We start from the raw sequence: 27,804 nt of genomic DNA, 5'->3' as shown, positions 1-27,804 counted from the left end.
TATTGACAGTCTTTCATCTTGCAATCTTTATACACAAAGTCCCACCCTGAATAAATATTTTCCTGCTATTGCGTGTTCAGGCATCGTCCTGCTCTGAAGAAACAGCCGTGGGACAGTTTATGTTGGCTATCGTCCTGTAGACAAAGTAAAAGTGTTGAGGGTTCGGTCGACTGTGTAACTCTGCCTTTATCCACTGAGGTTGTGTGTCTGCGGCCAATTGTTGGCTGCTGTCGTCTGTGAGAAGAAAGAGGCCGTAGTTTTCCGGATCGGACACGCAGAATTTAAGTGCACAAAGGCGGCACACCTCTTCTGTTGTGGCGTGGGGCCGGACCTGAAGGGTTTTAGCCGTGCAGCCGCTACCTGCCTTCTGCAGAGCCACACGCATGTAATTCTTCACAAACAAAACAAAGATATTATAGCGAGTTTATAACCACTCCGCAAACTTTATGGAATAAAAATATTCCATGTCCATTAAATGTCCCGAGGTCAGGGTTTTACCTGGAAGTCGTCCACTGAGGGCAGGTTTCTCTGCAGTGTGCGACGCTGGTGCCACTGGTGGAGTGTGTCGCGCGCTGTAGAGCTGAGGATCCGTGCAGCCTGTTCCTCCTGGAAGTTCTTAATCAGTGACATCGCTCCGTATGCACTGGTGAGGTAATAACCTCCTGTACAGGATCAAGACAAAAGGAGAATCTTACTGTTTTAATACTGTGAACCTAAATAAAAACTCTGTTTGTCCAATACTATAAAGTACTGCTCAGAAGTTTGGGGTTGGTAAGATTTTTAATGTTTTTGAAATAAGCTCACGAGGCTACATTTGTTCGATTAAAAATACAGTAAAAACAGTAACATTGTGAATTACTGTATATTAAGAAATATTGTATTTAAAACTGTATTTTACTGTATTATTCTATTGTTATTTTTTTTTTTATGTAAATAACTCCTGCTGAATTCTCAGCATCATTACTCCAGTCTTCAGTGTCACATGATCCTTCAGAAATCATTCTAATATGCTGATTTGGTTCTCAAGAAACTTTTCTGATTATTATCAATTTTGAAAACAGTTGTGTCGCTTAATATTATTGTAGAAACCGTGATACATTTTTAGTATTCTTTAATGAATAAAAGTTCAAAAGAACAGCAATTATTTGAAATAGAAATCACATTATAAATGGCTTTACTGTCAGTTTTGATCAAATGAATGCATCCTGGCTCAATAGAAGCATTAAAGGGATAGTTCACCCAAAAATAAAAATAAAAAAGAACCCCATTATTAACTCACCCTCAAGTCATCCTAGGTTTATATGACTTTCTTCTTTCAGACGAATACAATCGGAGTTATATTAAAAAAAATCCTGGCTCTTCCAAGCTTTATAATGGCAGTGAATTGAGGACGAGATTTTGAAGCCTAAAAAAGTTCATCAATCCATCGAACTGCACACGGCTCTGGGGGTTGATAAAGGCCTTCTGAAGCGAAGCGATGCGTTTGTGTAAGAAAAATATACATATTTAAAACTTTTAAAAAATAAAATAACTAGCTTCCGGCAGACGGCCTACACAAGTTGCCTTACGCCAAAAGATGTAGGAGTAACGTAAGCTTTGATGCCTCTCGCGGTTCAAACAAATAGGCCTGAGCAACAAACTCAAGCTCCTCTCCTCTTATATTACAAAGCCCATTACAAAGCTTGGAAGAGCCAGGATTTTTTTTTATATATCTCCGATATATAAAATTCACCTGAAAGAAGAAAGTCATATAGAATGGCTTGAGGGTGAGTAAATCATGGGGTAATTTTCATTTTTGGGTGAACGATCCCATTAGGTCATCAGGTTTGTGACCTGACTGTGTACAACTGTACATACAATATAATAAATCTTTTCCACGAATGGCTGCCGCACTGAGCTCAGTGAGAACAGGAGACACACACCCTTGGAGGAAATTACTCAGTTGAGAATAGAACTTAGGATGTTCGTCACACACGGAAAATGCTTCTGTTCGGAAACTCCTCCTACTCCACAATTATTAAAGGATTAGTTCACACAAAAATGAAAAATCTTTCATCAATTACTCACCCACATGTCGTTTCAAATCAACAAGACTTTAGTTCATCTTTGAAACACAAATAAAGATATTTCTATTGAAGAGACGTAATCGCTTTATATGATGAACAGATTTAATTTAAGCTTTTATTCACATATAAACATTGATCCGCGAACATGTTAACAGCATTCAAATTTGGTCACGGAAACCCAAGCACGCTTGCAAAAGCAAGTCTTATGGGTTTGGAACGACAGGAGGGTGAGTAAATGGCTCATTTTTGGATCAACCAACCCTTTAAATTCATTAATATTACAAAGGGTTCTGATTCAGGCATTACAAACCAAGAAAGAGAATTCACATTAAATATTGGACAGGAGAAACAATGTAAAATTACATTAATTTAAATAAATTATTACACAAATATAAGGACATGCTGACGCACCTTCTCCATGCAGTAATGGAGGATCTATCAGCTCCATCATATACAGGATCTCAGTGTCCAACTGTGGCATGTCACACTGGACCAGTACATATGTCAACATGGGCAGGAAATCATCCGCGCCAAACATCCTCACTGGAGCAGACAGAGGAAACGTTTATCAGTGACCTTTACACGAGCCATTCCACTTGATTAAGGTGTAAATACTTTCACCTTTCAAATACTAATCTCATATACTGCATTACAATTCATATATACTATTCATCCTAAATAGCATTCAGAATTAGGATTTGGTGTCTGAAACAGTAGCATGTTGAAATGAGTATCCCAAAAGTACCCGGATGTTCTTTCACACTCTAACAGCTAATACTGCCCTAATATTAGATAAGAACTACAAAATGAAGTGTAAAAAAAAACATGGCGGATGTGTGAGACCAAAGGTTAAGTAGAGAGGTTTAGATAAAGGGGTTTGATAGTCGGTATCTAATCTGCTGAAAAACAATGTTATCTACATTATATTGCATCTTCAACAACATTGTAAACTTTTATAAAGATACATTTGGTCATTATCTTTTAAATACATCATTCAAACACACAAGGAGAGTTTTCCGCATAAAAAGGCCCACGAATAGCAGATCAACGTGCTACTACATTTTACATTTATTCCTTTTTTTAGCAGAATTTCTCTCCAATACGGTAGGAAATTAAATTGAATGTGGAGGATGTTAACTGTGACAGGGCAGATTAAACGGTGACGGGATGCACATAACTAAGCGACAGAGCTGTCCTTTAAAGAAGCAATTATGATGAAGTAGTATCTTGCCTACTCTTCTGCTACACATTCAAAGTATGTACTTTTTCTTCACAAAAAGAGTACATCATTTGAAGGCATAATATAAGTAGGTGAATCTGGACGCAGCAGTACACACCTAAAACATAAACACACATAAAGCCTTTAAATAAACCCTTGAGGCATAACTCCACCTGTACACACCTTCATGATCTTGCATGATACTGTAGATGAGTTTGCAGACTTTCAGCAGCACCGATATCTTCCTCTCAGGTGAGTGCATGCTGCACATGGCTCGGAGTTTTCTGCGGATGCGGTGGATGGCGTAGGCGTCTGGTGGCCGGGCTCCGATCGCTCCCAGCTCGTGAGGTTGTTTGGTCTTGGCCAGGGTCAGATTCTCCTGCAGCCTCTGACACACTCCTCCGGCCACCTGGAACTCGTACAGCGCTGACTGCAAGCAGCCATACAGAGGTTTCAGCACACACTTATGCATGGCCTTCTCCAACACCGGATCTGAGAAAGAGATGGACTTTCAGTTAACGCTTCAGAGAAACTTAACATCTTCATAGTGATAAAAAAAATGAATTGACATGAATTATTAACTACTGAACTTTTAGACAGTTTTAAAGGAATAGTTCACCACCCCCTAATGAAACTTCATAATTTGTCGTTCTAAACGTGTAGAACACCAAAAAAAGATGTTCTGAAACAGGGTTACTATTGTTAACTAAAACTAAAATTAAAACTAAATCTAAAACCATAAAAAAACTTCTTTTTTTTTAACTTAAATAAAATAAATGTGAACTGAAATAAAAAACAATATAATTTGTAACATATTTCAGCTTGTTGGCAAGACAACCTTTCTTAATTTTATTTTGTTTTATCTTGAAGTGCTAAAATAACTAAAAACTGAAATATAAAAATGAATAAGAACAATCTACATTACTTAAAAAGCTAATAAAAAAACAACAATGAAATGACCACCACTTTAGAAATTAAAACAGAAAATATAATACTAAAAAAAGTTCTGAAAAATATTCTGAAGAACAAACATTTCAGACTATTCCTCAAAGCCATCATATGACTTGGAATATAGCACATATAAAGTCAAATGGACTATTTTGGTGATAGTTTTTTAATGGTGCAGTTGTTTTTTATTCACTTATATTGTATTCATCACATTACATCACATGAAAGCTGAATAAATAAGCTTTCCATTGGTGTATGGTTTGTTAGGATAGGACAATATTTGGCAAAGATACAACTATTTGAAAATCTGGAATCTGAGCGTGCAAAAAAAATCTAAACATTGAGAAAATCGCCTTTAAAATGGTCCATTTATGTTCGCGATTGTGCTGCATTCACTCACAAAAATAAATGTTTTATATATTTACGGTAGGAAATTTACAAAATATCTTCATTGAACATGATCTTTCCTTAATATACTAATGATTTTTGGGATAAAAGAAAAATCAATAATTTTGACCCATCCAATGTATTGTTGGCTATTGCCACACATATACCCGTGCTACTTGTGACTGGTTTTGTGATCCAGGGTCACAATTGTGAAACAATTGTGTGTCAGAAACTCAATGATAGAACAGTTACCTTTTGATTATGAGAGATTTTAGCCACGAGTAGATCGAACCATTATGAAATTCTGACTGAAACGCCTTTTAATTCAAACTGACAATTTTTTTCTTCAATGGTACAATCTATCTATAAATTACAGGAACGTCTGTCTGTGTGTGTGTGTGTGTGTGTGTGTGTCTGTCTGTCTGTTATTCGCATATCTCTCGAACCGTTAGTCCTATTAATTTCAAACTTGCCAGGTGTCTTGCTACGGGCACGAGTAAGTGCAGTGCCAAGTTTGGCGTTGTTTGGATAAGAAATGCAAAAGATATTGTTAAATATACCTGTAAAAGAAGCACTCAGAAGGTTGTGGTTTAAAAATAAACATTCTGACATTATGTTTTGTGGTTTAAAAATAAACAATAAACAAACACTCTCTGGATGTTAACTAAATCTGTAAGTCACGCTGTTTACTTCTTAATATGTTTATTTAAAGCCTTAATTCTGGTGCTTAATATGTTTATTTAAAGCTACGCTGTTTACTTCTTAATATATTATTTAACTCTGGTGCTTAATATGTTTATTTAAAGCTATGCTGTTTACTTAATATAGCCTATTATTTAATTCCGGTGCTTGATATGTTTATTTAAAGCTACGCTGTTTACTTCTTAATGTATTATTTAATTCTGGTGCTCGGCTGGCAAGCGACGCTGCTCACGATGCTAACATGAGAGATAAGGAAACACCTGAGATACGAGCAAATCGCCAGATGCATGACTGTCAACGACACAACCTTCTGAGAGAGGAGGAGACCCCTCAGCAGCAAGAGGAGCGACGAGCAAGGGATACCACGTGCCATCACAAGATGCATCTCACCCGTCTGGAAAAGGCACGAAAAGACAATCGCAACCTTGCTCGGTGTGACGATACAGACTTCTTCCAAGAGGAACTTCATGGTGATTATAGGCACATGCTAAGCAAGACCTCACTGTTTGAATGTCCTACATGCTCACATTGTGGTGCCTATGTATGGAAAGAGGAGAGAAAAAGATTCAGCTGCAACTACGGTAAGATTAACCTTACATATAACGCCACAAATCCCAAGCCTGACTCAATCCCACCACAGCCTCCAGATGCTATTAAGGACCTTTTCCTTGATCAAAGTTTTGTGAAGCAAGCAAAACAATACAACAATGCGCTGGCAATGGCAAGTATTGGTATTAAAGAGGTAGCTATGCCTGGCTTCAACCCAGGTGTGAGTATACAAGGCAAAGTTTATCATTACATTGCCGGCCCCTTCCTGAACAAGGTCGCACACCACTCTTTGCTCAGATCTATTTCCACGATCCTGCTCATGAGCTGGAAAACCGTCGAGCCCATGCCTCAAACAGTGATCTGAATGAAGATTTTTTACTGAGGATGCAAGAGGCCATTCACATGTGCAATCCATACGTGCAACAGTTTAAGTCAGCCATTGAGTATGTGACCCAAAATGACAATGCCAATGAACTGAAAATTGTCCTAACAGCTCACACATGATGTCATGACCTTCATCGTGGCACTGTGAATCTTCCATCACTGAATAGTGACGTGGCTGTCATAGCTCCAGGAGTAACAACTTCACAGCAGTTTGGGAAACTGGCTGTCACTCTTCACCTCAGAGGAGGAAGGCTTCAAACAATCGACGCCATGCATCCAGCATATGACCCATTGTCATATGTGCTTCTTCTGCCTCAGGGTTCCCAAGGATACCACACTGAGCTTGCAGGTATCACACCAACATGCTTCTACTGTTACCATCTTCAAGTGCGTGACATTGCTCAACACTTCAATTTGCTGCTTCGTGATGGGAGACTGACACAGCAATACGTATGGGACATGATGGCAAAAATTAAGTCACACCGCCTCAACTGGATCCGCCACAACCAGAAGTCTATCAAGGCTGAAAAGTATAAAATCTTTGTTGATGCCCTGAATTGTCACACCGAGATCATTCCTGGACGCCTAACCATCCTGCCACCCACAATTTACGGATCACCCCGATGGTATGCCAAGGAGTACCAAGATGCCATGGCCTTGGTACGAATCAAAGGAAAACCTGACTTCTTCCTCACCTTCACTTGCAACCCAAAACTGGCCTGAAATCACAGGATCACTTTTTGAGGGTCAACAGACCAATCAGAGACCAGACATCATTGCTCGAGTATTTCACATGAAGGTGGAAGCACTCCTCACAGACCTCCTAAAGCGTGACATCTTGGGACACATTGATGCATATGTGATGGTGAAGGAAACACAAAAGAGGCATCTTCCACATATACACATGCTCATGACCATGGTAGCCCGCGACAAACCCAGGACCGCCAGCGATATTGACCGTGTGGTGTCTGCAGAGATTCCTGACAAAAACACAAATATGGAACTAGGCTACATCGCATTGTAACATCACACTAGCCTGGGAAAACCCAGACAACTTCTGGCAAATTTAGATTTGTTCTGCAAGTAGGTCTGGCAAAGAGCCCATTGAAACCCATTTCCAATCCGTCGAAATCACGGCACCAATCAGAAACGTTGGGGCGGGCTTTACACGATGATGACAGAGCAGTGACCGTGAAGCAGATTTTGTACATTACAAAGATGGATGCCGCCGTGGAACATCACTCGTTCGAATCAGCTATCGCGTCTGTGTCAATCGATTTAAAATTATCATTTTCGTTAAAACCCGAGCAAAGAACAGCACTTGAAGCCTTCATATCTAAAAAAGATGTGTTTGCTGTCTTAACTTTTTTAAATCCTGCGGTGTTTTTGACGGAGTAGACTCACGTTTTCTTTTTTCAACGGCATCTGTCGATCCCGTCGCTTCCCCGTCTTGCTCGTCCTTTAACCATGACCTATACACTGGCAAATCATGTTCTAATCGCAATATAAATGCTTTACAACGGGGGCAAATGCGATCAGATCTTGATGTTTTCTGTTCGACCGTCAATCCGAGATGTTTCAATCGGTCTGAGATGCTATTCGTTTTTCCAAATGTTGTAAAAATGTTGCTGGAGTGGCGGTGGACACCAGCTATTATCATATTTCTTTTACAAAACCGGCAAAAGTCTTCAGAAGCCATTGCTACATAATTTTCCTCGAAATCACAAACAGAATTACTGTCCGAGTCTCAGATGTTTCTCCGTCGCTCTGCATATGTCATGTCCTTTATCGCTCTGATTGGTTTTAGGTCTATCCAATTGCGCCAAGAGGCATTTGAGTTGGTCCGTTGGTGACGCCCCTCTGGAAATGATTTGTCTATGGAGCTTTGCCAGACCCTAACTCAGTTACAACTGAGAATGGTCTGGTTTTAACCAGGCTAACATCACACATGATTCACGGTCCATGTGGGCAATGGAACAGTGCTAGCCCCTGCATGGTAGACAAAAAGTGCACCAAAGACAATCCCAAACAATTGAGACAGAACACAAGCTTTTCAGACAACTCCTACCCACTGTACCGAAGACGAACAGAAGGAGCACCTGGTTCTCCCATCATCAAGACCACCAGAGGTGGCGTCAATGTACCTGTCAATAATACATGGGTTGTGCCATACAATCCGTACATCCTGCTCCGATACAATGCGCATATTAACGTTGAAATTGTGTGTGCTGTCTCCAGTGTCAAATATCTGTATAAATATTTGGAGAAGGGACCTGATCAGTGCATGGTGAGACTGGATGTACCTGATGATGAGACCCGTGAGATACTACGACGTGATGAGGTGACACGTTATGAGTTAGGGCGTTACATCACTGCATCTGAGGGATACTGGCGCATATACGACTTCCCCATTCAGCAGAAACAGCCACCAGTAAAGATGCTTGCAATTCATCTAGAGGATGAACAGGTCATCATGTTCAATGATGAAGGCGCTGCCCAGAACCTGTTGGACTCAGGGCCACCTGCCACCACACTGACCGCCTTTTTTGAAGCAATGTCTCTTCATCCACACATGCGACACATTGTGTACCCAGATGTGTTTCACATACACACGGAAGAAATTTCAATTGTGTAAAAAAAGACTGAGTTCTCACGATGACCGCATGGCTAACACCGTTGGACGAATTCCAATGATTGCCTTCAACCCTCACACTGCTGAACTATTCTATCTCTGCATCCTTTTGTACCGCGTGCCAGGGCCAACATGCTTCAAAGACCTCTGACGAGTTGGAGATGTGGTCATGGACACCTATCTGGCAGCTTGCATTGCGCATGGCATTGTTGACAATGACCAAGAAGTAGATTCTGTTATGGAGGAGGCTGCAAATGTGACATTTGGCTCAGCACTGCGTGAAGTATTCGCCAACATGCTAATGTTTGTTCTTAGAGGGGAACACTTGGAGTTCTGGGAAAGGCACAAGCATGTGCTGTGTGAAGATTTCATGCACAGGGCCAATGTGAATGAGCCAGATGAATTTATTGTGACTCAAGTGCTACTTGACCTTAAGGACCATGTTGAAAGACATGGTTTTACTTTAAATGGGAACTTTGGCCTCCCTGAGCCTGATCCACTTCACGTCCGGAGTCAAATTCCCCGCATCATCCAGCATGAGACTGAGCACAACATAGAGGAACTTCAAACTATCATTACTGACACAGAAAACAGCCTCAATGACGAACAGCAAAAACTTGGAAAAATGATATCCCTTGATGCAAGTGGTGGAACTGGGAAAACATTCATATTGTGCCACATCCTTAACAAAGTGCGTGCACAGGGCAAAGTAGCTCTTGCAACCGCTACAAGTGGGATTGCAGCTACCCTACTGCCGAAAGGCACAACCTTTCACAGCAGGACAAAATGTCCTCTCATTCTCACCGACGAGTCCACTTGCAGTATGAGTGAACATGACAGCACTGCAACACTCATTAGAATGACGCATCTCATGGTTGTGGATGAAGTGTCAATGATGGATCGCCGTGCATTAGAAGCAGCAGATCGTACATTCCAGTGGCTCAGAGGTTCAGGCAAGCCATTTGGTGGCATCACAATGGTTTTCAGCGGTGACTGGAGGCAAATCCTTACTGTTGTCCCACATGGTAGCCAAACCCAGATCATAGGGAGGTGTTTCAAGAGCTCACACCTATGGAAAAATGTTGAGATTCTTCGTCTAACAGAAAACATGAGGATCACTCAAGCTGCTAGAGATCAACAAACAGAAGCAGATTTTGCCAAATTCCTTTTGAACCTTGGTGAGGGAAAAATTCCTGTGGTTCCAGAAGAGGGTGAATTTGCAATTGAGCTATCAATCACTATCAATTTCTGGCGAGAAACTTGAGGACATTGTCAATTGGGTATATGATGACATGACAGTCAACATTTCCAATCCAAAGTGGCTATGTGAACGTGTCATACTGTGCCCAACCAACTCTGAAGTTGACAAAGTGAATGAATATATGACAAAGAATTTTCCTGGAGAAGAGCATGTTTGTAACAGTATGGACACTGCAGAATCTGAGGGTCACCATATGTACCCGACTGAGTTTCTAAATACCCTCTGCCCATCTGGTATGCCTCCCCATCACATCACTATACTGCCCTACAAAGGCAAAGTGCAGTAACTACATATTTGGTCACAATTGAGTTTAGACTGAAAATGGGCTTCATAACACCTCCTTTGTCTTGTGACAAAAGCTCTTGGTCCAACTGGGTCCCGTTTTAGAGAAATCACTATGTCAAATTTGCAGTAACTACGAAATCCAACCTAATACCGAGGCTAACCGCAGTAAGTGTAGATACTACGTTCTGCCTGTGTTTACCTGGCTTTGACGCAGATACTGCGACAGTTAGTCGACTGGAGCAAAGTCACTGTTAGTTTAGCATTCTAGTGCTAGCCGATCTCCTGAGGAGAGCCGTGTAGCACCTGCAGCCGCAAGGACGGTCTTGAATTAAATGTCACTTTATCTTGGTTGTTTACTTCTCATTACACACGCTACATCACATGGTTTAGGTAAAATATCGCGTTGTTTAATTGATAGCCAATGAAGTTCAAGCTGAAAGTCATGGGTTGCGAAATAACCATCGAGATCAGTCGACTTTTTCCGTTCATATCTTCTACTCTCAATGATTACATTGGCAGTCACTTATTTTGACGTTAATAATTAACGGTTAGATCTAGGTTTGACTTATTTAAATTGTTTATATTTTTAAGTGCTGTTTTGGTATTTCATGAATTAATTTGCTATTAAAAATGAAAATCGACAAACCAAAATACCATTGATTGTGAGCAAAATGTTAAGGATGTTTGACCCTGAGAGCACTGAGCCTGCCTCAGTTTCTCTCTAAATGCTTGTTGTTCTGTTTATTGTTCTGTTTTGGTATTTAATGAATGAATTTTCTATTAAAATGAAAATCCACAAACCAAAATACCATTGATTGTGTGTAAAATGTTAAGGATGTTTGGAAAAATGACAATGTTGATGACAAAAAAATGTTTAGGACTGCAATGTGACAGGGACATTAGGACAAAAAATTATTATTGAAGGTTACAAGCAATTTCAATACTCTCAACCTATTATAAACATCTATAAACAAACCACAAAACAGATTAAAAGACATAAGGAATACAAAAATGTGGAAGTCTGAACACATCTAAATTGTAGATACTGCACTTTGCTTTTGTAATAGTGCTCTAGTTGATCAAGGTAATTCAAAGGCACAGTGCAGTATCTACATTTTTGGGGTCAAAGGTCATATCATTGGTCTTTTTTTATATATATATAATTTTCCTTCCTAAAAAGGTATTAATTGAAAGTATCAACACTATTGGACCTGCTACATGTTGGACTGGCCAGTATGAAAACTTTAGAGGCATTTTTCTCTGTTTCAATGGTGGCGTAGTTACTGCACTTAGCCTTTGTAGGGCAGTATAAAGGTGGGAATGGTGATCATGCTACTCCGAAATTTCGACCAACAAAATGGACACTGCAATGGATCGAGATACATCATTGAACAAATCCTGCCTCATCTTTTGGTTGCTACTTCTGTGATCGGCGTCAATGCTGGACGCACATTACTCATTCCACCCATCATCCTCATCCCATCTGACAACATATTTCCATTCACCCTGCGACGTAGGCAGTTTCCGGTGAGACCCTGCTTTGCCATGACAGTGTATAAGTCACAAGGCCAGTCTTTGCAACGTGTTGGTGTCTTCTGCACAAGAGACTTCTTCAGTCATGGTCAATTCTACGTTGCAGCCAGCAGAGTTGGCAGATCAAGCAGACTTCGTATTCTTGCTCAAGATAATGAAACAAACAAAAAGCGCCACTTTCTGAGCAATGTTGTCTATAAAGAGGTGCTGACACTAGAACAACATGTAATCTTCAAGAACAGCCAGTCTGCACTAACAAAACATAAATATCCACTCTAAATATATCCTCCAATGCATCATTATGTCAGTATCAGTATGCTTTCTACCATGCACAAACAAAAATGTCACTGAACTTTTGCTGTGTAATTGTAACAATGTCAATGAGCACTCAAACACACCAAACCAACAATTGCTAAAAACACACACAAAAAAATTATTTTGCACGGGCATTTTGCACTAGTTATCCAAATGGTATTCTGTTTCCCACAAGTAAAAAACTGACACAACACCACACACACACACATGCTTACAGAGCGTACAGTGTCAGCTCAGTTCATGGAAAAGCTGACAAAAACGTTACAAGATATATTAGGCCTAAGCTCTCAGGAATTCATTTAGGTCTTGCTGAAGGCTCTGAGACACAAAGGGCCAGTCAAATAAGGACAAAAGCAGGCCTCACATCAGTTGTCTCTACACTATAGAGTTATAAAACAAGCAATTACACACTATGACAACACTGTTACTGTAATAAAACTCTATAAATAATATAATAAAACACTGTACACAAGAGGTCTAAATATTAGAAGCACCCGTAGCTTACAGATTCACTATCATAATAAATGGCTGTATATGATGTTTAAGTTCACGTAGTGTTACAGCGCAGCGCTTCTGTGTTGTACGTCACACGCATCACACACATGACCAGCGTCAATAGTGAATAGCCAATAGTGAGCCTACGTGTGACGTACAACACAGAAGCGCTGCGCTGTTACAGTACGTGAACTAACTCGAGGCACACAGAGAAGGAAATGAATAGTTGAATAAAGTGGTTATTTTTGTTTGTTTTTTACGCACAAAAAGTATTCTCGTCGCTTGAAAAACTTAAGATTGATCCCTTAGAAGCCTATGGAGGAGTGATCCAACTCTCAGATTTAATCAAAAATATCTTAATTTGTGTTCTGAAGATGAACGAAAGTCTTACGGGGTTGGAACAACATGAGGGTGAGTAATTACTGACAGAATTTTCATCTTTGGCTGAACTATCCCTTTAAGGTCGATTTTTTTTGGTCTTTACAGGCAATTTTCTACCATGGTATCATCACCACATTGTTTTAAAGATATTTATTTAACAAAGTAAAATCTGACATTTAGAAAGAATTAATCCTTAATAAGTAAACGATACATTAGCTTATCTTTAATCTATAAACAACCAGACAACCTTTTACACTAATGTAACGTCTCCACCCATGAAGAAGTGAAGAATTTATCCTTTGAATACATTTTTTACTTGCCTTTAGGTTTGATATGCAAGCAATACTTTTGGTATGATGAAGAAAAAAAAAATGCCTTCAAGCTCTGTTTATTGGTCCTAAACCACAAACCACAGGGTGTATTTTTAACTGAAGACCTATACAAATGTCTTTCAACATTCTTAATACATTATGTGCTGTGAGACAGGATTTTAGCATATTTGTCTTAGAATGAACTTAATTTAATCTTATTTCAAAATGCTCTCTATGAACTGTGCTCCTTTTTTTCAGCTCAGTATTTCCACAGCAGTCTGGTCTGAACTGTCATTCTTTATACAAACCAGACTAGTCACAATCCCTTTGGCCTTGCACTTACTTCAAACATTCTCAGAGTACTTTCATACATTTTACAATACAACTGCAGGAAAAAGAGATGACTTGAAAGGTATATTACATATTAGATATCAGAATGCAGGTATGGTGCTTGTATTTCACTGCTGAATTGTTCTTATATTGAAATGATTAAATGTACCCATATTAAAAATACTGAATCATAACATTTGACAATAAAACATCTCCCCATCCAAGCCGAGGTCCAGTAGGGTAGTGCTCATGGCAGATTAAAAAAGAGCTACACAAGTCTTACTGATTGAATCCACACACACAAAAATATATATAGTTATTTTTTTTACTACCTTTTAAGGACACTGCCTGTCCAAATTACTAAATGGAAAATACCCGAAGAATCAGAACCATCATATAAACTATATCCTCCACTCACTGACAGACTAAGATAAAAAGTTTTAAATTTTTTCTATTACCCTCACACTATCAAACACATTTTAACCTGCATTTTCCACTGAAGCTGAAGGAAGCATTACAAAAGCAGCTCTGTACTGATAAGGGCAGACTGACATTCAAAACAAAACATGTTTCTGATGTCAGGTATAAAGCATAATCGTTATCTAAAACACATCAAGTCTTTTTGGACAATATACATATTTTTGACATGCATTGCTTTAACAAGTCAAATAAATCAGACCTTGAATTAAACTAATAGTTTGCAAACTGCACAGACTAGGAAACAAAAAAGGCAAGCTGAGGATACATATCTAAAAGACAAGGCCAACACTTCAAAATGCCAAAACAAACATACTAGTAAAATATATTAGATTAAACTCGAGGATAAAACTACAAGTGAGCCAGGGGTGTCCAATCCTGATCCAGGAGGACCATCTTTCAGCAGAGTTGAACTCTAAACCCTCATTAAACACTCCCAAACCAACAAAGGATTACTAGAAACTTCCAGGCAGGTGTGGTCCCTTACGAAACAAAAATATATTGCAATATACTAGAATTTATATTGCAATAGATTAGAAAATATATTTCAATATATCAGAAACTGCCTCATATATTTGAAAATATATAACAATATATGGATGGACATCCTATTGCTATATATTGATTCATATATTAAAATACATTGATATACAAACAAAACTGTATTACATTATTGCATGTATGTTTATTGAAACAAAGTATTTTTTTTATGAGTTAAGTAAGCTCATGCATAGGTTTACAGAAAGGTTGATTAACAATAGTCCAAATCAAATTTTTGCATGACATTCATTATATTTTACATTATATAGCCATATGGATGGACCATATATGGCTATGTATTGATTCATATATTGTAAAATGTAGATGAGAGTATAAATTAAATTATCATTAACAGCAACAATTACAACATTTTTTAGTCCACTTTTTATTCCCCCACATGGTAAATTATTGTATACAATATATAATATGATAATTATATATAATATATTATGTAATATAAATCAATATATTTTTCAACATATTTAAGACATGTTTGCATATATATCTGATTATATTATCTGGTACATTGAGGTATATTAGCTCATATAATTTTACATATATATTTTCACATATATACAATGCCTCTTCCAATATATAATTTCATATAATATGGGACATATTTCAATATACCTAACAATATATTAAATAGTATAATAATATGTATTTATTCAATATATGAAAACGGCAATAATTGCAGTATTGTCCCATATATTGCAATATATTATTGCATATATATAATATATTATTATATAATATATCATATGATATATAACAATGTAAATTTCACAATATATGGAGACACATGAAATATATTGTCACATTATATATTGAGACATATATTTTTGTTGCGTAAGGGGTGGAGCTAAACTCTGAAGGAAAGTGGTGCTTCAGAAGCAGGACTGGACACCTCTGAAGTAAAGCCATTTGTTGAAAGGTGCTTTTAAAACTGTTCTCTTTGTTTGATTGGTTTAACATGGCCCTACAAGACTTAAACTGAAATCTTCTTACCAATCTGGTCCTCAGGTATGTAGGACTCTATGGGTGGGTTAATCTCTGAGCTCTGTATGAGGTAAGCCTTCATCTGGGTCATGAACTGCCGGAGCGTCTGCAGAAGATCCTGGCTGGATGAGTGGCAGTTTTTGTTCTCTTGCACAAAGCTCAAATAATCCTGCACCAGGCAACCAAAGTAGGAACCTTTGTCTTGGGACAACTCAATGATCCGGAGCAAGATGCGTTTTTCAGGTGTAGCCAGAACATTGAGGACACCGCGGACCTTTCGGAATTGTCCCCTTAGTGCTCGTGAGATAATGAGCGATCTCGGACGAACGCCCACTAGTTCAACCGCCAGGAGTCTTTTTGTCTGGCGGGCAGAACGAAGGCGAAGATGCAGGTCCCTTTCAAGTCCCACACCATAGTCTTCCTCCTCTTCGTCATACTCATCACTGCTGTCATCTGTGGAGAGGCCTTGGCCCACACTCTGGGATAGGTCCAAAGGAAGAGGATGCGGAGGACAATCCAGAGAGTCAGACGAGGAAGTGGACAAACCACTTGAGCTTCGCCCTTTCTCTTCTGGACCGGTCCATTGCTGCAGAATGGTGCTGTTGGTTGGGTTGAGAGGTGTATGCGTCCGGCTGGCTTGAGACAGGGCCCTAGAAATGGTATCATCATCTAACGCAATGGTGCAGCGGTAGCTGTCTATGTCTGGCGGTTGAGGAGGTCGTGGTGGAGGTTGAGGCGCAGGTTTCTTAGAACTGGGGCGTTTGGCGATCAATTTGGGTCCCTGACTCATTCTTGTAATGCCAGCACTCAAAAGCATAGTCCTCCGACCTGGGGGTAAAGCAGGGGTATGAACCAAAATGCGAGGTGGAGGTGGCCTTGGTGGAGGAGGGGGACGAGATTTTCTGTTTTCTGCTGTTGTGTCTTTTGCGATCACTGTTACTACATTTCCAGTTAGATCTTGCTGTGTCTTGAGGAAGACAGGGTTGATAAAAGACAAAGCACTGTTGGAGCAACTTCTTTCGCCTTCAGGGGCATTCGGGCAGGTGTCAGTCAGAGGTAGTGGGACATTTAGATTGCCAGTTGGGGTACAGGTTTGATCCTCTATCAGTAAGATGTCAGAGAAGTTCCTATGCAGAGAGATTGGCCGTCTGTCCAGAACCAGGGAACTCTTTGGGACTTGTCTGCTGACAGAAGATTCCCAGAAAGCTGGAATAAAAAAAGAGAGAATCTGATTAATGTTTAACAACACACGTACGCACAATCTTTGAACAAACACAACCACAAAAGCAGCTAACACACCCTCTCCAGCGTCCTACCATAGACCACGACACGTTGTCAGCAAACATGTGAGTTTGAGTGCGTGTGGCTATATCCAGTTACAGCCCGGTTGAAGCGTCTGTTCACTTCTCTCGTTCTCAGGCCCACTGAAGTTCTTGGAGAAATTTAGCGAGCTCAGTTGTGCAAGCTGATTCACAAATGCCTTACAAACACACCCAACACAAAGCCGGCCAAAAACTCAGTGAGTCATTTTTAACCAAACAGACAGGGGAGGTAGACTTAACAGAACACACCAAACCACTCCTCTTTCTCCTCCCCATGCTTTCTCTCTCGCTCCCCACCCATTTCAGTCTGGTTTCTCATGTTGGTTTGCCGGGCCAGTTTTTATTAGGACAGGATAGTTTTATTAGTCAGCATCTTTCAAATGAGACTTGTCTCTCACTTATATTACTAAATCAAACTATTACTAGATCAAACAATTGTTCTGCGGCAACTTTGGTGTGATTTTCACACCAACTTTGTTGTTAGTTTGCTGGGTGTTGTGGATGGGTGCCAAGACATTTTTATGTAATTACTAAGGTATTCCAAGTGTTTTTAGCTCATTTCTAACTTTTCAACCATGCATTTTATCTAGGGCAGAACAGATCTATTGCTGATAAGCAACAAAGTCAGTCACACACACACACATACACTCCCCCAATAACCTCTATGCTCTGATTAGCTCACATAGTCTCAACCACTATCTGGAATGCCAGCTGACTAATAATAACATGGAACTGAATAGTAGGCCAGCATGTTCGCAGCTGTGGTGGAATGAGAAATACACACACACACAGATACACATGAGACAATCATGCTGTCTTCTCTACGAACATTGCAATGTTTCTTTATTATCTCTATTTGACACTGGTCTAAACCTTTTCAGAATATACTAAAATATTACATTTCTAATTATTACTTGGACATGCAACATTGTTGAGTGTATTAAAAAACACACTCTGCTTTCCAGGTGTGTCATGCCACGGAGCCGTTGTTTTGAACGGAGCACCAGTGGCAGTCCTGACTCACTTAGTGCCCTAGGGAGAGACACAAGTAGAAAAAAAAGTAAGCGGAGTTAGTATAGTGCTACTGTCTTTATTTAGTGTGCAAGGGTCACCGGGGTGTAATTTAAAACTAAATGAAGCAAAATTGCAGCTGAACTTGACAGCCTGTTATAATCATCTGTTTAATGGTAGTAAAAGGGTAGCTTTGAATCCAAAGGTGCATGACCCCTGAATTTGACTGAATGGACTTTGGACATTTTCCCCTCACCTATTTTGAGAAACTTCACAATTATGTATACATATATATATACAGTATATGATATTGATTGTAATTTTAAGAGGGTCAGACTAGGTAGGTCAGTACCTGCCCCTTGCTGGGCCACCTCGTGCAGTTCTGACAGGGTCTCAGCTGAGTGTATTTCCTCAGGAAGCTTCAGGGTAGATGGCAGAATGTCTCTAATATGAAAGAAAGCCAGACAGACAAATAGTGCGTGAAATAGTGTAAAAAATGAAGAGTGGGAGAAAATACACACAACATAATTCACTCTTTTCCTACATTAAATGTGACAAGTCAAATTATTAATCTAAATTACATTCAGCTAATTTAATAATTCTACTCTTAATGGGCGGTAAAAATTGCTATTGATCAGAGAGAAGGCAGACTTTCAGTTTCTATGAGCGGCTTGAGAAAACAAACATAACGTGGAGAACAGTTGCAATCTTCTGATTTATGGATGATTTGAAATAAATCATTTGTACTTAGAGACCTATTTTACTATATCCTGTTGTTAATAAGGTGATGGATATCATTGGGTTTTATGAGCAGTGGGTTTATTACTGCACAATCATTCATTGTTTCTTTACTCATACTCATCTGTTTTGCTCTTATCATGCTTTAGCATTGCAATCATGGCAAAGACGATAAGACAGCAATGAACATTTCATCCATTACATTGTTCATAGTGAATTGTTTTTATATGCTACGAAGAAAATGTGAGTGGTCGAGTTACATGGCAAAGTATAATGCTTAGGGTTAGGGATTTGTTCAAATGTATGTATTAGCATTTAGTATGTATTACTGTAGCATTTGCAATTGTGATGCCTGCCTTTGCAATCTAATACTTGTCCATTTGAACAATTGTCAGTCATTGAAAAAGTCTTACCTGCTAATACAATAAAAGGCCACAAGATGAAAGAGGTCAGCAAAACTAATTCCTGAGCCCTCCAGAGAAAATGCTAGGAAAAAAGAACAATATACAACAATTATATGAACAATTATATCTAATCTTCAAGCATTTCCACCATTTCATCCATCAAAACAGCACTGTAGTGTCCCTCTGGATTCTTCATTTGTTGGGAATTTACAAAAAGAATTGATGGAAATTTCTGAACTGACTCTGACTCTGGCAGGTAAATTGTTCATAAGCCTCCAGCGCCTTTCTGACCACATTATTTCCCAAGGCACAGAGGATATTCAAAGCAAGATTGCCAAAAACACTAGGGTGTGTCTGATATCTCACATGCAGAATGTCTTGGAACCGCACTGCTGTAAATGCCTGAAATACTGCCAGGCTACTATTGTGACGTTTAGCATCAAATATGGTGCCTCCGTTTCAAAGCAAGCCAGTTGCAAACAGCCGCTCAGGTTATTACAACTGATTAACTACCAGTAAAACAAGAGGGAAATATGTCCTATTCTTTCACAAAAAAGAGATTTATTAAAGGTAGGGTATGGGATTTGCAAAACGGCCGGCAGATTTTGAAAATACACAACTCAAAAGGTCCTACCTTCTTTCCTCCAACGCTGGCCCTGACTCCACCAATTCGAAGAACATGGACGTGCAATCTCTCTCTCTCTCTGTATCGGGGCGACTTGCACTTACTGTGATTGGGTTACGAGCTTTGAGTATGCGCAAGAAGGGGACACGCGCGGGAGGGGGGTATGGTACGACCGTTTGATTGACGCACTTACTGTCAATGATTCTAGGTGGTCTAAGAAATTATTGGTTGGAGTTTTTCGAGCCCTGCCCATTCCAAAGATGATTAAAATGCTTAATTTTCATTTCAGTGCTTCTGGCTGTAAGTGGGTTAGGAATAGGATTTCAAGTGATTTTGAAAAAATGGTCAAAAAAGAAAATCACATACCCCACCTTTAAGTGATGTATAAAATGTGTGTGCAGTCAATAGCGAGCAATCTTTGACCTCTCGTCTGTGTGCACGTGAAAGCAACAGGCCCCACAATATCAACAAACCATAAAAAAGATAGATACCCAATAAAGACCATAAAATGAAAGAAGAAATCTCTACAAATCTTTCACAGCCAAACATACTGAACAGAAGGTGACACAGTACTCAGAAGTAAACATAAACAGATGTGAGCAGGGTGTCAACAAAAGTTAAGGCTTAGTATGATATAAGAGACCTGACATACTGTACTGGCTCTCCTTTACAGGGATGTGAATCACAGAGGAGTCTAAGGTACCATCCGTATGGAATGACAAGACCTTCTTTTGCAGGACAGATGACCTCCAGACCAAAAACACCTGGAGAGGAAGAAAGAACACATTTTTTTTTGAAGGAGGAGGATTTGCTTAAAGGCTTCTAATGCTGTGGTTGTGAATATTTTTTAAATAATATTGAGTTATAAAACGGGAGTATTGATATATTATATATTGATTGATATATTGATATATTAAATTATTTAAACATGATTCATTTTTGAATTCCAAAAGTTTTATGAACTGTATGTTCTTCAACCATAGTTATTGACGGGGGAAATAGGATTTCAGTTTGCATCTTGAATTTATGTGCTTTATGTGCTAATTTAAATTAGATTTAAACCAACACCAAGGAACTTTTCCTCAGCGGTCGCCCTACAGGTTGGAAGCGGAATTGTCCATTACCGCTGTCGTAAATAATTTAGCCTACCGCAGCCTACTGTCGCACGCGCACGTTCGCTGTTTATCCAGCACCGGTGTTGTGCCGAATTTCGACCCCCTGCCAAATTATTACCCCCCTCGTTGAAGTCAGTACCTGATTGCCTAATCCCAACCCCGCCCCTAATCCTAACCCCTCCCCCACAACTAATCCTAAACCTACCAATGCTAGGGGGGTAATAATTTGGCGGGGGTCAAAATTCGGCACAACACCGGCAGATTTGAACTAATTTGCGGGCATCAGGGAGACGCTATAGACTTGGGATGTCTGCAATGGCCATAGACAATTTGAGGAAGTGGTGGGGGAAGTGACGTATGCCGTAAAGCAGTCGAGTTTTGTAGTTCTTTTTGTGCTCGGGTTACTACCCGAAACATGAAGTTACATAGTGCGAGTAAAAGCGATACAGACAGACCACGTCAGGCTATGGCAGACGTGTCATTTAACCTATTGTAAGTCGATGTACCATCACAAGGGTCTTGGAAATATATTATGAAGGTTGAAAAGTTCCATAGTGTTGCTTTAATATAAGCGCTGTCAAATCGATTAATCGCGATTAATCACATCTACGTTTTTGTTTACATAACATATACGTGTATATATTATTATATTTATAAATATTATATATATATATATATACACAGTAGGTCTGTGGGTGTGTGTGTATACAGTACTTATACTGTATATACAAACACATTTATACATACATATATATATATATATATATATATATATATATATACACACACACACACACATATATAACATAATAATATATACACACACATATAATATGTAAACAAAAACTTTAATGTTAGAGATTTGACAGCACTAATTATTATTAATAATGTGTTAATTTAAATACCTTTAAGTCATCATGAGGTCCCCTATTGGGCCCCGGTCCCACTTTAATGTCAACAATATCCTTGAGTCATTTGCTCTTTTATTAGTCTCTAATGAGTCTTGAAATGTATTCATCAAAAGTTTCTAGTTGATATTTTAACAGTAATTAAATAATGGAAAATCTGTAATCCTTTATTCATCCTCATGTAATAGAGTTTGAATGAGATGAGAACTATTGTGGAGGGCAAAATGTTTAGTACATAATAATCTTTCCAAAACACAAAGCTATTATTATGGCTTCAGATTGAGAAAAGATGCATGAAACGTTTTACAATACTTTTGTCATTTCTGGAGCTGTATAAATCATCTACTTAAAAGAAAGAAAGACGGAAAACAGCACAATCACAATCTTTCACAATAGTCAAATGTGTCTGAAACAGCCACGTGGCAATTAAATGATGACAGAATTTGAAATTCTGTGAACTATTTCTTTAAAAGAAAATCTGTCTGCGTTTACCCTCTCTAACATGTTTTACCCCAGCTTGTTGCTGCCGCAGGATGCCAGTGGCCTCTTGCTGGTCGATGGAAAGCAGAAGCCAGATGGGGTGTGTGTGTATCAGTTTGTCCAACACACTCACACTTGTGCTTGTACCATGATCCCCATCAAACACAGGATACTGTAGACACACAGCACTCATCTCTCCCTCTATCCTACAGAGAACAAAACAGGGGATGTGTGTTTGATAGAGATATCTTTTTATGTCCTTTAATGGAAGAAAAGACTGACTATAGACTGGCGCCCTCTAATGGACACTGTAAAACATATAGAGGTTCTTTAGAAATGTAATGACATTTTACAGTCCATAAAATGAATAGATTTTGAAAATTTAAAAAGATTTTAAAAGCAATGCATCTATTAAGAGTACAGGTAATACAGGCACTGTTGCATTTAAATGCACTCCTAGTTAGCTTATAACACAATTATGTTATTAATGCATTGTCATCATGTGTACGGCATGTGTACTCACTCTATGAACATAGAAGTGTCTGGATCTCTGACTGGATCTTGGTCTTTTTCCTGCGAAGCATGAACCATTTGCTGCTCCAACGTACTCAGTGACAATGCAAACGCATCGACAAGCTGCACATGGATAGAAAAATAAAAGCAAAATCTTAGTTGTCCAAGCACCTAAACATTTAGGTGAATCTGCAGTGCCTTTTTAAAAACCACATTGCCAATATTGCTAGGCAAGAATCTATGAAACCGAGAATCTGACAGGAAACCTGAAGAGAACAGTAAAAAAAAAAAAAAAAAAAAAAACCAGAAACCTGGAAAATACTGTAAAAATAATCAAGCTGAAAGAGGCTTATTTGTGACCAAAACAAGAGAAACAGCTTCAGACTCCTCGGACATCCATCTACGAGCAGGAAGAAAGTTAGTCAGTTTCCTGTGTTCTTAATCTACTCTCCCGAACAGGAAATGGGATTTACCATGGCAACACAACCCAACCATCACAACGCAGTGTTGTAATGAACCATTAAGAAGTCCTGCATTTTCATTTACTCTGTGCAAGTGCTTACATGTGATCATGTAGATATGTAAATAAACTACAAACTAAACTAAAAACATGATTAGCCAAAAGTTTTTTTGACTTTCTTTCTTTTCTATGAGGTCTATGACAACCAAACGACAAGACAAATGGTAAATTATTGGTGGGTTTACTGGTTTCTGAGGTATTCTGGGTGGTTTATATTATGTTACTTTGTGGTATCTTTGCTGCTAGGTTGCTGGTTGTTAAACTGGTCTCTGGGCCCTCCTGCAATGTAAGTCCATGGGATTTTTGGATGCATTTGATTGTCCAGTAAATAGACCTTTTTGAAGTATAATAGCACATCTCTCCTCAACAAGGAGCATGATTTGAGGTAACATGCATGTTCATTGAACAAATGGAGCAGGACTAGTTTTATACGGTTCGCAAACTCTTTATATATTATATAAATTTGAATTTTCTGCATAGTAAAAACAACTGTGTACTGTAGTTTATGGATAAACAACATAAAAAGCCATGCCTGGCAGGCTGTTAGTGGCATTCAAACAAAAACTACTTTCAAAGTAAAGTAATGTTTCCAATATGCCACTATCGTGACTAAATGTAAATATTTGGAATCACTGAGCCAACTTCCTGGGCTTTTATTGTTGACCTGCAATTTTGGAATATTTGTTATTAAATTGCGTGTCATTAAATGCAGATAAAAATAGTCAAAAGACAACAATTCTTTCAGATTTATGTTGTAATTCCTAGTACTGATTAATTCACGGAGTGAACGTCATTTAATAAAATATATACTAGGTAAGATAAGCTTGAGGTGAGTGAGATGGAAGATGAGGAAGGAACAGAGAGAGCAAGTGTTTAGACTGAATGATAAGATAAAAAAAAAAAAGCTCTGTGAGAAGAAGCGATGAAGGACTTATTAAGGAGAGAGAGAGAGAAAGAGAGATGTACAGACACATCTATGGGACGCTTGAATGGTTCTGTCTGGGCAGGAAGCCCTGCTGCAGCCCCACACACACACACACAAACAGACACACACACACACACACACACAGGCGCAGACGCAGACACACACACACACACACACACACACACACACACACACACACACACACACACACACACACACACACACACACACACACACACACACACACACACACACACACACACACACACACACACACACACACACAGGCGCAGACACACACACACACGCACACACACACACACACACACACACACACACACACACACACACACACACACACACACACACACACACACACACACACACACACACACACACACACACACACACACACACACACACACACACACAGGCGCAGACACACACACACACACACACACACACACACACACACACACACACACACACACACACACACACACACACACTGTTCCATTGATTTTTACAAGAAACATCATACAGCCAGTGAATGTACGCAGTGGAACAGAAAATGTTCTTAAGGAGAATGGGGATATTTATACTAATCCAAAAACAGTTCCTGCATGAGCGCATTGGATAATGAGAGTTTGTAGCACCATCTGCGTGTCCTGCTCTTATTAAATTGTTACGGAAATGTTTAAAGCCACAAAGGAAAAACTGTTGTAAGCACATAGATTTATAAATTCAGAAACATGAATTTGGAGATAAAAAATATTTTAGTGCATCAATGGAAAACATTTACTGTACATCTAAAGGATCTTACATCTTCATTTACTGATGCCTTCTATTTGAGAGTGTGTAGTAATGAAGTAATAAGGCCAGGACCACTGTTACTATTACATCTGTAAATCGTCCCGCAATGTTTTTGCTATGAGTATAAACCTAAAGTTTCTGCCTCAAATCATGCAGTTTGTTAAGGAGAAGTGTGTGTGACTAATTTTCTATGATTAGATTTTACAATTTTTACCAGTCAGACAGTAAAGCGGGATAAAAAAAAAATCAAAAAAAATCCCAGAGACTTCAATTGAGAAAGGAAATCAATCAAATGATATTTATGGTCCAGAATATCATAAGAGACCTGTGAGTGAGTACTTTTTATTTGGGCCAGTAAAAAAACAACAACACCTAGGCTACATCCGAAAACTTAAAAATGCTGCATTCGGAGGAAGCTTTCCAAAGTGGGAAGGGATCAAAGCACGTCCGAATCCAATGTTAGCTTCAATTCCTGTCTCCTGAGATACCTTCATCTGATCAATTGTTGAAGGCAACATAGATGTAGAAACACTCGACTCAAACAACATTTTCTTTTCAACATTGTCTCAAATGTTGTCCTTTATTAGTCGGGCTCCTGTTAAGTGCAGGTCTACATATGAACGCAGTATAAAACACAGAATGGTCATTACCTGAAGAAAGCTGCCACTTCTGTCTATCCGACTGAGTTGTAAAGATGAGTCCATCGCCATGTTGCTCTTGTTGATTTAAAGTCCTGGAAGTAAAAGAAGGCGTTAGGATCACTAAATAATGTGATATCTCCGATTTATCCGACCCTGATATTCAGAATGACAGATGCATACGTTCGTACTATATTTGTCACCCTCTTGTCTCCCTTTTCATTCAGTCATACTCTGTAGGGGTTTTATTATTATAATGGATGGAAGATTTCGTCTGTGAGCCTGTATTTAGAGTCTAGAAGCTGTAATCATTTCCTCAAAGAGTCAGTTACACACTGATGGCCCTGTCTGCCTGACATTTCTCGAATCTATTGAACACATGTTTTTCTTAAGCAATACTTGTTGTTGGCCCTGGATCTAAAATGACAGTATAATGAAATGAATGAGATTATACTCACTCCAGTTCACCTGCAGATTTACTGAACAGCTAATCGTAGATCAGGGAAGTTATCGTGATTATGAAAGCATACCTCTCGCTTTCTGAACTGCAGCATCAATGGAGCATTGTTGTGTTCTCCACACTGTTGATTCTGTCTTTAGGGACGTCCATAGTCTGGAAATAGTCTGAAGTGAAACTAGTGTGTATGTGTGAGTGCGTAACACAGCTGCAAACAGACAAAGACACATGTAAAGACATTGAGAGCGAAAGAGCAATAGAGGTTTTTAAAGAGTGCATCAAATTGTGGTTTGTCACATACACAAGTCGACAGTCTCTCGACCAACTTTATGAAACCTAAAAATCACTGAAAGAGTTCCCTTGCGTGCTGGACACCACACATTTCGTGAAAAAGACACATATTCCATTTCACACACCAACGACAATAAGAGGAATCTAAATCAATCTAGTTCCTATATCTATTGTAAGAACATAATTCTTAGTAACCCGAAACCACAGAAAAACACACGCATACATCACAGAAACATTTCTCAATAGGCAACGAGGTCTAAGGCTAAAAGTCTGTTTCTCCACAGGAGGGTGAATGCTCCACAGCTCTCTACCCTCATTCACCCTCTTTTTTGTGCACACACACACATACATACATCTTCCAGTTTGTTCCTGTCACTACAGTATATGGAAGCAATTTGATGTGATATATGCATAAAACATCCTGACAGATGGACCACATCATTACACCATTACTCAATGCATGCTGGTGCCATCAGGGGCTGGAGATACCACAAACAAACTGGAACCATGATTACACTTAGTTTAACTTTTTTGTAGACTAGTAGATATGAAAAAAATGCTCCTTTACACACACACAAACACACACACACACACACACACACACACACACACACACACACACACACACACACACACACACACACACACACACACACGCACGCACACACACACACACACACACACACACACACACACACACACACACACAAAATACTTTTAAGAAGCGGACAAAGTACATTAATGTTTTTAGATTTGTGGAGTAAAAATTATTGTTTCTATTTTTTAAGTGAAAATATAAAACAAGCCACTCGGGCTCAATATTTCAATGAGTTAAATGTACAAACGTTAAATGTATTAACTAAATTAGCAAATTTATTTATCCATTTCCCTATTTAGAACACATTGGCTGTTCACAACAGTTTAGAAAAAGAAAGAAATGAAAGGGTTGAAATAGAGAACTCGTGAGTGAATAAAACAGTTAAGTTACACAGCATAGCGTTTTAAACAGGGAAAACAAACAAGCCCAAGCCAAACCGAAATAATGCTGTTAACGCATTTAACAACTAATTACGCAATACTATGAAATAGGAAAAATTATATTACATAGACCTACTATGAGTGCTCCTCTGCAGCAGAAGACATTGGCTGTATGCTTCTATGACAGTCCAGTGATTCTGCTATCCGACAGTTTGACACATCCATTTCACATCCAATACTACATCACATGAT

The 27,804-nt window shown here is 38.9% G+C and overlaps 1 protein-coding gene across 1 annotated transcript; it reads right to left on the bottom strand.

Moving 5' to 3' along the window:
• Positions 1-27,747, bottom strand: rin2b (Ras and Rab interactor 2b). The gene is made up of 13 exons (XM_056266909.1): positions 27,685-27,747; positions 26,357-26,491; positions 25,839-25,921; positions 22,941-23,053; positions 22,449-22,623; positions 20,567-20,678; positions 19,299-19,371; positions 18,500-18,591; positions 15,824-17,020; positions 3,469-3,777; positions 2,478-2,609; positions 499-662; positions 1-391 (listed from the first exon to the last, which is right to left on the bottom strand). The coding sequence occupies exons 3-13, from the start codon at positions 25,896-25,898 to the stop codon at positions 77-79; spliced, it is 2,742 nt and encodes a 913-aa protein (XP_056122884.1). The 5' UTR covers positions 25,899-25,921; positions 26,357-26,491; positions 27,685-27,747; the 3' UTR covers positions 1-76.
• Positions 27,748-27,804: the final 57 nt, after the last annotated feature.

Source organism: Rhinichthys klamathensis, unplaced genomic scaffold (assembly GCF_029890125.1).
Source record: "Rhinichthys klamathensis goyatoka isolate OS25496 unplaced genomic scaffold, OSU_Roscu_1.1 h1tg000254l_1, whole genome shotgun sequence".
In the NCBI taxonomy this organism is placed as follows: Eukaryota; Metazoa; Chordata; class Actinopteri; order Cypriniformes; family Leuciscidae; genus Rhinichthys; species Rhinichthys klamathensis.
Note: the sequence above shows the minus strand (reverse complement) of the source record. Positions and strands in the feature narration are given on the sequence as shown.

Excerpts from the sequence above, each read along its gene's own strand:
- rin2b (XM_056266909.1), bottom strand. The coding sequence starts at position 25,898 with ATGGCGATGGACTCATCTTTACAACTCAGTCGGATAGACAGAAGTGGC. Across the intron at positions 17,021-18,499 it reads GGTGGCCCAGCAAGGGGCAG|CTTTCTGGGAATCTTCTGTC; the intron begins GTACTGACCTAC and ends TTTTTATTCCAG. Across the intron at positions 2,610-3,468 it reads TATCATGCAAGATCATGAAG|TGAGGATGTTTGGCGCGGAT; the intron begins GTGTGTACAGGT and ends TGTCTGCTCCAG.